This window comes from Crocodylus porosus, unplaced genomic scaffold (assembly GCF_001723895.1).
Source record: "Crocodylus porosus isolate Cpor-Errol unplaced genomic scaffold, CroPor_comp1, whole genome shotgun sequence".
Lineage (NCBI taxonomy): Eukaryota > Metazoa > Chordata > Crocodylia > Crocodylidae > Crocodylus > Crocodylus porosus.
Window position 1 is genome coordinate 24074374 of NW_017728886.1, and position 12110 is coordinate 24086483.

The 12110-nt window shown below is 37.8% G+C and overlaps 1 protein-coding gene across 1 annotated transcript in view; it reads left to right on the top strand.

Moving 5' to 3' along the window:
* Window positions 1-5829, top strand: part of PARD3 (par-3 family cell polarity regulator) — a 737069-nt gene extending 731240 nt beyond the window's left edge. The window contains exon 26 of the mRNA XM_019528913.1: window positions 3729-5829. Within this exon, the coding sequence (XP_019384458.1) occupies window positions 3729-4122 (394 nt within the window). The 3' untranslated portion in view covers window positions 4123-5829. The remainder of the gene's footprint in view (window positions 1-3728) is intronic.
* Window positions 5830-12110: the final 6281 nt, after the last annotated feature.

Sequence of the window (12110 nt, forward strand, 5' to 3'; positions counted from 1 at the left end):
CACCTTGCCGGGGTCATCTGACCCCGGTGCTCTTTCCTGCCAAGGCAGGGGGTCGGACTTGATGATCTACCTAGGTCCCTTCCGACTCTAGCTACTATGAAACTATGAAACTATAAGAAGATTGATATTTAAACATTTTATATTAATTCAGATAGTTTTTAGAATTGTTAAACATTGATTGGAGAAATCTGAAATAAGAACAGTAGTAAAGCCAAGCTGCCTCTTCTCAAGAGTACTTTAAGCTTAAAGACTTCTTTGATTTCAGTTGCTGCTTCAATATAATACTGCTTTGATCCCTGCACAGTGATGTTGTGGGGCAGGTAATAGTTGTATACACATCTCCACTAAAACTTGTAAAAGTGGCACTAGAACTGTTTTATAATGCAGCACCAGTAGATGCGTTTTTGTAACAGCTGAGCCAGTTTACCATTAAATCTTTGATTTTGCACCCCATTGTTACCATCAGCCATCTCAGGGTAGCATTTGGAAGAAGATAAGAAAAAAGATGTTTGTTTGTTTGTTTTTAAAAGAGAGAGAGGAAAGTTGATATTTTGAAAATTTTCTTAATTTTCTCATACAAGTCTTCTTACCTCTGCCTTATTTCTAAAATGGTTTAGTCTACAATGCCAAATTTGTCTCCATGAGGAGAAACTACATTTTAGAACTTTTTAATCTGGTTTCCAAAGAGCAAAGTAATGGAGCTATATACTTGAGGTATACACAGTAGCATAACTACGGTGGGGTGAGCAGGGCACCTGTCCCAGGCACCAACTTAGAGGGGACACCAAAATAGCTCCATTCCCCACCCTGGGGGGCAGCCCTGCACTGCCCAGCCATAGATGCCAGGCAGCCCTGTGCTCTGTAATGTTGCTGCAGCTGAAGGGCAGGCTTGCTGTATACGACCACGGGCTTGTGGCAAAAATCCCAGGGAGGGCTTGCCATTCAGCTCATCCCCTCTGCCCCTATACACTAGAGGACCCAGGGCTGCCTGGCTTCTATGGCTGTCACAGCAAAGACTCCCAGGAGTTGGGAGCATCCTGGTGCCTCTCAGCTGCAGCAGTTGAGCACATGCTACAGCAGCTACAGGAGCTGCTCTCAGAGTAGGAAAAGAGCCGAGGAAGGTAAAACCATTTTCCTTTCCCTCCCTACTCCCATTCTGCTCCCCAACCTGCTCTGCCCACTGCGCTACAGGAACACGCCACCTTGGGGTATATAATGTAAAAAAAAAAGAACGTGACTGAATATAATTTCAGTGTGATCTAAGATAACGAAGGACTTGTTAGAACATGAATATGAAGAAAGGGGTATAGGAAACCTTGTCAGTGCTAGGATTTTTCACACCTTGTAGTTCTCAGTGGATGCAGCTCTACCGGGAGACTGGTATGTTATAAACAAGAGACAGAAAAGCTTAGGTTAGAAAAACCTGGTGGTAAGAAAATGATAAGCTCTTTATAACTTAAGGGCTTGCTTGAACCAGTGCCTAGGACCTGCAGGCCATTTCAATCTTGTTAGTTCCAGCAAGTCACATTAGGAAGCATGAACTCTATTTTGAAAGATTTATCTGCCTAAATACTGTGTGTTAGCTTTCCCTAAAAGCTGGAGATCAGTTGTTCTGCAGAGTTCCACTGGTAGAAATTCACGATTTTAAATAAAAATTTGAAAACAAAACAAAAAAGCCAACCAAATCAAAAGAAGCCGAACAACATTGGGAAGTCAGAGAAGCCAACAGAAGAGAGTAAAAGAGAAATGTACTGAGTAGCTTGATTAGTAATAGAAATGTCAAGTAAATTAAGAATTCTTATTAATGTGTCATTCATGACTGCTTTATAACCAAGTGTTTGTTCTCAGCTCAGGTTAAAGGGAATATTTAGATGATCGTGCTCCAAATACAGAACGAATCCAACATTCAGACAATAAAATGGGACGTCAATCAGTTCTTTAGTCATCCAGATTTTTCATAGCACTATGACTAATCTACAAAGAAATCTCACAGTCACTAATAAAACTTGTGTTGCAAGTTTATTGTTGCAATTACAGTTTTATGATTAACATCAATGCCCTAGCTTTATTCTTAAACTTTGTTTTTTTCCCATCTTGCATAATTTCTAGCAGCTTCATTTTTTGACTCTTTAAATTAAAATAATTAGTGCTCTAGGCAAATGTACTCTTCAGTCATACTTAAGAAATCTTTCCATGAAGACAACACAAGTGAGCCAACTAATTTTGAACTAGTACCAGAAGACAGTAATTAAATTAGGTGGATTCAATTAGTTATTGTCCTGTCCCATGTGAAACTGTTTAACATAAAGTTTAACTCAGTGTGGTTTTTAAGGCTAACTTTATGTAGCCAAACTTTATGAAAATTTATGTTGCTGTATTTTGAAAACTTGTCAGCTGTGTACCATAAGGAGGTTCATTTCATTTTTTCTTGTTTCAGTAATAATAGAACATGGCTCAGTGAGTTTTGGTTTAGAAAGAAGGGTATGTGATTATCATCACCAATAGTAATGCTTTGCATTCATACTTAAAAGTAAGCATTTTCATCCAAGATCTCAAGGTCTGTTACAAACATTGGGTACGCCCCCATCATTTCCAAGTTATACATAGGGAAAGAGAAGGCCGGCAAGGTTAAGTGACTCGCCACATACATGGATGTTAGGAAAAGTATCCAGGTCTCCTGATTCCAAACTGCATGTTCAAACCACTAGGCCAAATTGAGCCTTGTTGTTACTCTGTGTTGATATGAAAAACTGAGCCATATATACAGCATCTAGATGATTTTCGTATTGATTAATGTGGCAATATATTTTGTTTTATTGCCTGATTCTTTTACACTAATTTTAATCTCAAAGTGGGTATCTCTCTCATTCCAGCACAAAATTGTTTTACTTTATCATATCCAATCTTATTTTAAATTCATAAAAATGTCTAGTGGTTTAATAGTAAATTAAAGATATTTCAAAACAATAATGTTTTCTTAAAATAATATGGTGATTTATTACAAAAAGTGATAAGAATTTGTAATTCCTATATTCATTGGATTTATTTATCTACCTGTGGAGTCAGAAAATGAACAAAATTGGTTATCTTTGCCGTTCTTTTTGTGAAAGATATAGCATGCTGGGAAACAGTTGTGATAGTATAAAACTCTTTAATTCTGGAATCGGGAAAAACAAACCCTAGTCTGTATAACTATATATCAACAGAGAGTTTATCTGCTGACTTGTACAGCTTCAAAGCAAATGTTTAAAGGATCGTCTTGTTGCATTTTTAATCAAATAGGAGGCTAGATTCAAATCTTTCATAAGTGACTTATAACCCATTCAACACGCTTAATGTTATCTGGTTTCTGTGGAAGTGTTGCATTGTGTCATATGTTTTGCTGGTTTGCAATTGAATTGTAACATTTTTTTAAGATGCTAATTATTGCTGTTGTACTGTTTGCCAAATTTACAGTATCTCTATGGTAGTGCCAGGAAATGCATCTAAAATGCAGATGCATTTCTTCTAAGTGAAAGAGAAAAAATGGCCACGTTGGGTGAAAGAGAGGAACACTTCTTAAAAATTGGACCAGCTCCAAAGCTGACATCAGCTGAAGTTGGATCCATCCAGAGGGAAGAATCTGAAATGTACAAATGCATGCCTAGTCTTCTTCTGTGGTTGCATCTAAAGGAGTATGAATGAGCCCTGGTATCTGTTTAAAAAATAAATTCTATTCTTATTTTCAGGCAAAGCAGAAAAAATGCCAGTTCTGTATCACAAGATTCCTGGGAGCAGAGCTATTCTCCTGGTGAAGGGTTCCAGACTGCAAAAGAAAACCCCAGGTATTCCAGCTATCAGGGATCAAGAAACGGCTACATGGGAGGACATGGCTTCAATGCGAGAGTAATGCTGGAAACACAGGAACTGCTCCGTCAAGAACAGAGGCGGAAAGAACAACAACTGAAAAAAAAGACATCTTCTGAAGGGTCTAACAATTATGACTCATATAAAAAAATTCAGGACCTTAATTACACCCCTCCAAAAGGCCCTTTTCGGCAAGATGTACCACCTTCACCTTCTCAGGTAGCTAGGCTGAACAGATTACAAACGCCAGAAAAGGGAAGACCATTTTATTCTTGAACTGAAGCAAAAGAAGATCAATGTATCACGCAATAAGGAACAATTTCATATAAAGACTCGTATTTTGAAAACTTTTTAAACTGATGGTACTAAGGGGTATATGTGTTGTCTGTTTCAGTGCCTTTAACAATATAGGCAAAGAGTTGGTGGGCCTTATGTCTTTGCCATTCTGTCTCAAGTGTTATATTCATGGAAGGATTTTCCACCATTTGACAATCATACCTTAGGTAAGCAACATGTCTCCCTTCGTTACCGAGCATCCTAGTCCAGTCCAATAGCTGTCAATGGCTTATAAGAATTTGTTCTAATGCATTCTGTTTTTCAATGAGTTATTACACCAACATACAACACTGTGGCATAAAATTAATGAATCTGAAGTTGAAGAAAGCATTGACATACCTTTTTTTTTTTATTTCTCTTGGGGTGAGGGGTGGGTTACATATCACTTTGGAGAGGATAGGGCTCAAGTCCACTCAGAATATCACTTTAAGATGTTTTATGGTGGAGTCATTTACAGTCTTTGTTGATCAATATTTAACTGTCTATATGCTGAATTTTTTTTTCCTACTATGCACATGTGCATTCCCGCTCCCCCCATCCCCTTGCACTTATAAAAAAAAATATATATTTATCCTGATTTGTGAGCAAAACAATATTCTGGCTTTCAGTGTTTGTGGGAATCCTGTTACATTTGTCTTCTATTTTCACACACAATGTATTACCAGGGAAATAACTAGAGAGAGGCTATTATATTTATAAATGAAATCTCAGTCAAGGCATAGCAGATATATCTGTTCTTACATGAAGTATAGGGTATAGTGGAAAACCAGCAACTGGGTTATATATTGTTTTTCATAAACATGAATTTGATCAGATGAAAACCATATATAAGAAAAGAGTGAGGGGAAGAATTATCCCACCATCATCCTTTTTATGTTGATAATCTCATTTCATTTGGCAGGCTTGGGAGGGGGACTCAAAGCAAGAGAAAAATGGAATTGGATTTTTTTGGATCAAAAAACCCTGAAAATAGGATTTTTCTACAACCTGTAAAGTCTTGTGGGCAATTGCCTTGTGCTTCCATATGCTGTATCTTTTCTTTGTGATTTCACATCAGAAACAAACTCTGAAGTATTTGCAAAAGAGATAAATGGAGAAAAAATGTTACACATCATCCCAAAAGCGTGTCAGTGTCCAAAAATAACCGAAACAAAATGATTGCTCTAACAGTGATATTTTAACGTGCATATGGGATATGAGAATTTCTTTTGCAGCAGCTGTTTTTATGTTTGTTGGTCTGAACTTCTTGTATTGTAAACATATAGCTGGGTTGCTAAAGTGCCTGCAAATCCTGATGTGAAAAGGCTTGAGAAAAAAGCTCAGCATAACATGTGAAAAAAGAAAGAAAAAAATCATGTATTGCGTGATTTAAAATATGCCTTTTTTTTTTTTACCAGCACATTTTATTTTTGCGTCAACCTGTTTTTAGAATATATGTGAAATTTCAGCACACATAACTGTGTCTTTTATGCCTGTTTGTAATGGTTTTTGCTGTTAATAATGTAATCCATGTTTAAAAATTGTTACTAATGTAAACACATTGACATTGGATGACTATGGCTCTTTTACACAGAGTTTACAAAACTGTGTAAAATAGCTTTCCTTGTACATATAAAATTTAGAATAAAAGACTGTTTCCATCCTGGTCTTAGTATTGCCTGCTGTATTCCTTGGTACCGCCTGCTAAACCTTATGAAAACTTAGCAGTCATTAGCTTTAAAAATACTTAACAGATGTTATTTTATCATATTCCTAATGGTTTACATCTGTCTTTCTGTGAATGCATATAAACATAGTCAAAACAGAAGAGATTTCTAATCAAGCTGAGCATCTAAGAAGTATCTCAGAAAATATGCAAATGCATGTCTTCTGATATTTTAGACCAGAACCATGACATTAAAATGAAAGCTGAATCCTAGGGCACTTCTCTAAGTTCTCTCTACATCTCTCCACCAAAGCCAGGAGCGCAATCAACAAACAAATTCGGTGTGTCCCCATGAGTGCGCATGTGCATTTTGCTGCACCTCAAAGCAGCTTGAGACACTGCACACAGCACACGTGCAAGTGTTCGCTGCACTGGTCATTTCAGTGCAATGGGTTTTTTTGACACTGAGAGATCCCAGTGTCAGAAAAAATCACTGCTGAAAAAAGCGGCATGGTGCACATGGCAGCAGCGTGTGCTGGAGGAAACCAGAGCCTGGTTCCCAAACCAGGACCCCAGGTAAGGCTGCTGAGACCAGCACAGGTGCTGGCTCCAGCGTCTCCTACCCCATATGGGCCACTTTGCCACGCACTGGAGCGTGTGTGCAGGGGTGTGCCTGGGTACAAATAGCAGTGGCACAAATATGTACAGCTGCTATATGTGGCATGGGAAATGCATGTCCCTGCATGTGTGTGCTTGTGGAGATGTGCCCATTAATTCCAATTTACACTCCACCAGTGGCCGAAATCTCTCCCTAGATAGGGATATATTGATTGTTGTTAGTACAATGCTGCTTGTGGTGTTTACAAGCGTCACACCCGACTTGGTCTTCAGTGGTCAAAATGTTGAGGATATTGTTCCTGCCAGCCTAGAGTGATGAATCTTTTTACAGGCTGTTTCAGGTGTTGCTTAGGATTTCACTTCAAGAATGATGTTGAAAGTAGGAAAAGCATGAAATAGCAGATTTAAAAAACAAAACAATGCTACTGTGCCAGTGATATTCTGGTTCTCCCATTAGTACTGAAGCTGTGTTTTTCTCCCTTTCCACCCAGCTTTTTTTTGTTTTCTTAAATCCTGCCACAATGTCAGTCATAATCCTGTATGTGCATGACATCAGTCTGTTGCCATGGCAATAATAATGTCAAATTATTCATTGTGACTTTAGTGTAGACTCCCATGAGGGAGGATAAGACGGGTTGCAAGGTGGACAAGCAGTTTTTGATGCACAAATGTATCCAAGGTTTTTGAAATTGTGATCTATGCTTTGGTGACATGCAATTGCGAGTAAGCAAATAATTGTACTCCCAATTTTACCAGTCCAAAATAACTCACCTCTGGAGTATGTCTTCTTCAACATAGTTTTCTGTTTCTATGGTATCACCTGTATGTGCAAATAATTGCAGTCATTAAAATGCATCCACCAAAATGGAACACAGGTTGAATTATTTTCCAAATTAGCCATTGATAAACTAATAAAAAAGGCACGGACATGGAAAAGTATGGAAACCCAAAAGAAATGTGTTTTATGTGCAAGTATGGAATATGTTAAAGTTTGCCCTTGGATGACATTCCCCTTCAAGGTGTTAACAATTTGCCACAATTAGACTTGTTCACGAAAAAAGGCAGATGTTCTCTTTGGGCAATGTCTGTGTTTTGTTAGCTAAGAATATGGTATTTTTCTGTGTTATCCTTCTGCCTTCTTCCTGACACAGCATAGACAGGATTTCTAATATTAAACTCCCATAAGTTGCAAAGGGCAATAAGCAAGAGGGAGGGAAATATTTTAATAGAAAATGACCTTTACTTCTGACTAGTGAATAGATCCAAAAGCTAATTGAGCTAACTACATTACTGCAGCAATTTGTTTGTGGACTTATTAAAGTTATGAGACCAACTTGGCAAGGTTAATATATCTAGAGAAGGTCATGAGACAGAATTTTAGGGAGCTTCAGAGGGATTGAGCAGTGACTTACACATCAGTCAGAATTTTCTCTATCTCAGTAGATAGCCCCAAAACCATCTGTGAATCCTCCTGGTATTTTATCAAAGCAATTTGTTACTGCTATTGAAATTCCATGGGAAAGTTTTATGTTATTAATGTGTGGCTCTCTCCTGCTTTTCTATAAAAGCATGCTTCCTTTTGTGAAATAGGGCCTCCTTAGAACAGGGCTTTGGCCTCACTGAGTTACTTTACAGCCCACATATTTTAAAATACATCTTTGAGGAATCTGCCATCAAAAACAGTTAAAAATGGCTCGGTGCCCAGTAGAGTGTAGGCTTAAAGTGCAATTGCCATTTATTGCTGGCAAACAGCAGGAAGTGCAGCAAAACTAAATTTAAACCAATTTTGACCTGCAATATATGGTTTAGGCTTCAAGGATCTACTTATGTCTGTCTCGCATTTCTTCTGTTTATGACGGTGTTAGTGGAGCAGCATTTATCTGTACTGCTTATATGGGAAATTGAAGAGGAAGAAAATTGGCCAGACAAGGAAGAGATGTACCAGATTACCAATGTTGGCTAAAGACAGGATATTCTTGAATAATTCAGATCTTTGAACTTGTGTTGTTGACTAAAAGTGAAGTTGGCTATTACATATCCTGGCTTGATGCTCTATTTTCAAAACATCCCCTAATTTTATTTGCTGTACTTGCCTGTTTCTTCCTCCCATTCTCTCATTCTGTAGTCTACACTTTCTTTTGCAGGACTTGTAAGGAACCAGGTCCAGCATGCAAATACAGGACAAAATATGTATGCTATTGATTTTGCATTTGTGTTACTCTGCCCTCCAAAGTAACCTTTAAAATCAGTCTTTTCCTACAAAAAAAGGAGGATGGGAGGGGACCTGAAATGGGTAGAGTGTGCATGCGCGTGTGCATGTGCGCGCATGATGGAACGAAATACACAAATTGTATTGCTTTGCTTTCAATTCATGTCCATCTTAAAACACATCTTCAAATATTTTATAATGCCTCTTAAGAGTCTTCTTCCATCTGTGCAGAAACCAGCTGACAATTTGATGCAAATTATTATTGTTTCATGACCTCACACAATTTATTTTTCCATTTTAGATTTGCATTATACTATATTTCTTTTATATTTGCTGATTAATTCTGTCGCTTTTATTTGTGTCTCTTGATGGCCCAGTACCCATTAGCTTTATAGGCAGTTTCTTGCTCGTGATTGATATTTTTCCCCCTCTGCTTCATCAGACTTATTTTGATATTTTCTGTTCTCAGGCTGGTGTTTCCCTTTTTTGTAATTCACACTTTGTACATTCATTGGGATGGAATTTTAAAAATGACTCAGGAAAGACAGTAGAATGACACCAGGGCCAGATAAAGAATACATCATTTTTATCGTGTATTTGCATTTTGTACATGTTTCCTAGGAACTAGGGAACTTCAGTGAAGACTGTTGGAATGAGAGGGGGGAAAAGTGGCAAGCACACTAAATACAATTAGGGAATATTATAATAGATATTATTTAATTCGAACATTATGGTTGTGCCCACAGCTGGCTAGGCACTGTCCAATAAAATAGTAAAACATTTCCACTGTGACTAGCTAAAAAATTAAGAGAACAAGCACAGGGGGAAAAAAGTGGAGGGTGAGGAAAAGGAATTACTTCTTTAAGTAAAGCAATAGTAACTATCACCATCCCAGCCACTGGCATTTGGCCTATTTCTCATATGTGTAAGAGGAAACTTAGTCCTGAGGAGGGATTTGAAGGAAGAGTGGGCAGTAACCTTATAGATTAACTCCAGTTCCTCTTATAGATATTCTCTTAGTGTGTTTTCCACAAAAAGTGAATTAATAATAAAATGAGTAATACAATTTTAATATAACCCTCCATTTTTCCCTTCTGTGCTTTCCCTTGTGCATCTTTTAGCCTGTCAGCTCCTTAAGTCAGGGGCTGTATTTATTTTGTCCTGTATAGCAGTGAGCCTATTCTTGGAAGGTTACAACCAAAAAATATTTGAATTTCCAATGTTAAATTTTAAAAAGTTAGTGTGCTGATTTTTACAGCAAATACTCTTGAATCCTACACTCTGATTTTAGAAGCATTCCCATCTAAAATACAGAGAGAATTGCTGGAACCAGTACTTTTTTTTTTTTTATAAAAAAAGGAAGGGGTGGGTGGGGGATGAACTTTTTAAAATACCCCCATATATGTAGTTACATTTAGCAATGTGTTAGTACTACACAAGAAGAATGAGACGTATGTATTGGTTTGCCCACCTTGTTAGACAGTCATTCTAGGGATGGATTATTCATTATACAGGGAATGGCACGTTTTGCTGCTATTTGTGAAATAATCCATGATGTTCTGTTATCCTGCATGGAACCTTCAAGAACATCTGTGAACAAGGTGGACAAGGGTTGAGGTCAACTGTCTTACATAAATGTATTTTCTAAACCTACTACTAATTTCTTGTTTTAGAAGCTTCCAAATATGGCAACAAATAGGCCAAAAGGACCCAGGTTATGTGCTAAATCCAAGACTTGGTAACTTGCAGATATCCCTTTCCCTTCTCCGCCCCATCCTCTAGCTAAATTTCAGTTTGGCAAGTGTTTGCCCTAGGCATATTCCATAATTTCAGTGAATTGTTCATGCCTATTCCTTTAATTAAGAAGCTCCCATGTTACAACTTCTCTGAGGACGAAAGAGTTCTCACCCTCGTAAAAAAAAGAAAAAAGTCTCTCAGCTGCTCTAAAATTTAAAAATTATTAAAGGAAATCATTTTTCCAAGGCAGTTGGGCTGTTCCCAAGACCCCAGAAAAGTTTGTATCCATTGTCTCTTCCTTTCTTAATCTCAGAAAGCTGGAGAAGAAATTAACTTCAATTGATTGGGTTCTTATTTCTACTTGAACTCTTCCAGAAACTGGGAGTCCATTGTGGGTTACACTTCAAATTTTATGTCTTCCTGGGGGACAAGTACAATGGCTTGTAACACTCGGTAAGTTAGAAGGCTTGAGCCAGATTGTTATAAGCTGAGAGGTTCTTAGGAATTGGAATTTCTTTGTCTAAAAAATTCTGGATGATGTCTGTTACTTCTTTGTCTCCTTCTGCTTGGTAAAATATGTAATAAAACTGAGGGGAGAGAGGAGAAATTCTCCTAATATATACTAAAAAGCTTGTGTTCCTCAAAAATGTCGTATATTTTATGGTGAAACTGATAGTTGTTAGAGCATTTCATATGAAAAAAAAATTGTCTAATCAAGGATCACAAGCCTACCATGTGCACACTGAAACACAAATTGTCAGTTGTGAATAATTGTATTCTGGAAAACCAATGGTTTGACACCAAAGAAATTGGAGAATAATTTTGAAGAACAGATATTGGGTAATTTGACAGTCTATCCACAGACAAATGAGGGGGGAGACAATATGGAGACTGGCATCATTGGCAAAGAATGCAAAAGGGCCAGACTGGTTGGTGTAGGGCAAGGGTTGTATAATGTAGGTCGTTGAAACTCAAGACAAACGCTATTACCATTGACTTCAATAGGACCAGTGTTTACTCAAATGATGCACAGTTGTTGAACCATGCTTGGGACCAAATTATCAAAATGGACAATGTGGTCAAAACAAGGTGGGAGTGATGATTTTGGCAATAGCATTTTTGGAAAAGATATTGTGAAAAGACACCCGGTATTTAAGACAGGTGATGATTATGGTAGAGACCACTCAGACAGAATAGGAAGACAGTGTCTTTAGAAATCCTGAAGATTGCACACTGATTATTTCAACTATTTATGTAAAGGGTGCTTTAGTCCACCACTGAGCCGCTGCTATCTTGGATGTGGCAACTGTGAATCGCAGGCGTTCACAATGGGAAAAAAATAAGAATCCTCTGTTAAAATGACATTCCCAGGGAGTCTCTGGGAAGCAAAATTCCAACCTTGGGTAGGATTTTTTTCAGAGACCTGTGCAAATCCCTGGAAATTTTAATTTTCACACCCCATAGAGACTGTGCATGTGACTAACATCCAGCACTGATCTTCAAACTCAAGACTAGAAGCCATTACATTGAGAGACAGGGAAGAACCCTTTCTGTGTTTTAGTTGGGCCTAATCCTGCTTTTCAACAACCACTCCTAGTGGAAGAAACTTCCTTTTAGAGACAAATTCTGACCTTGTGCAAAAGCCAGAACTTTTCTGGGGTTGCATAATTTGGTTCTGAGGTAGAAAACACCCTTTTATCTGTGTTGTGGAGGCATTTG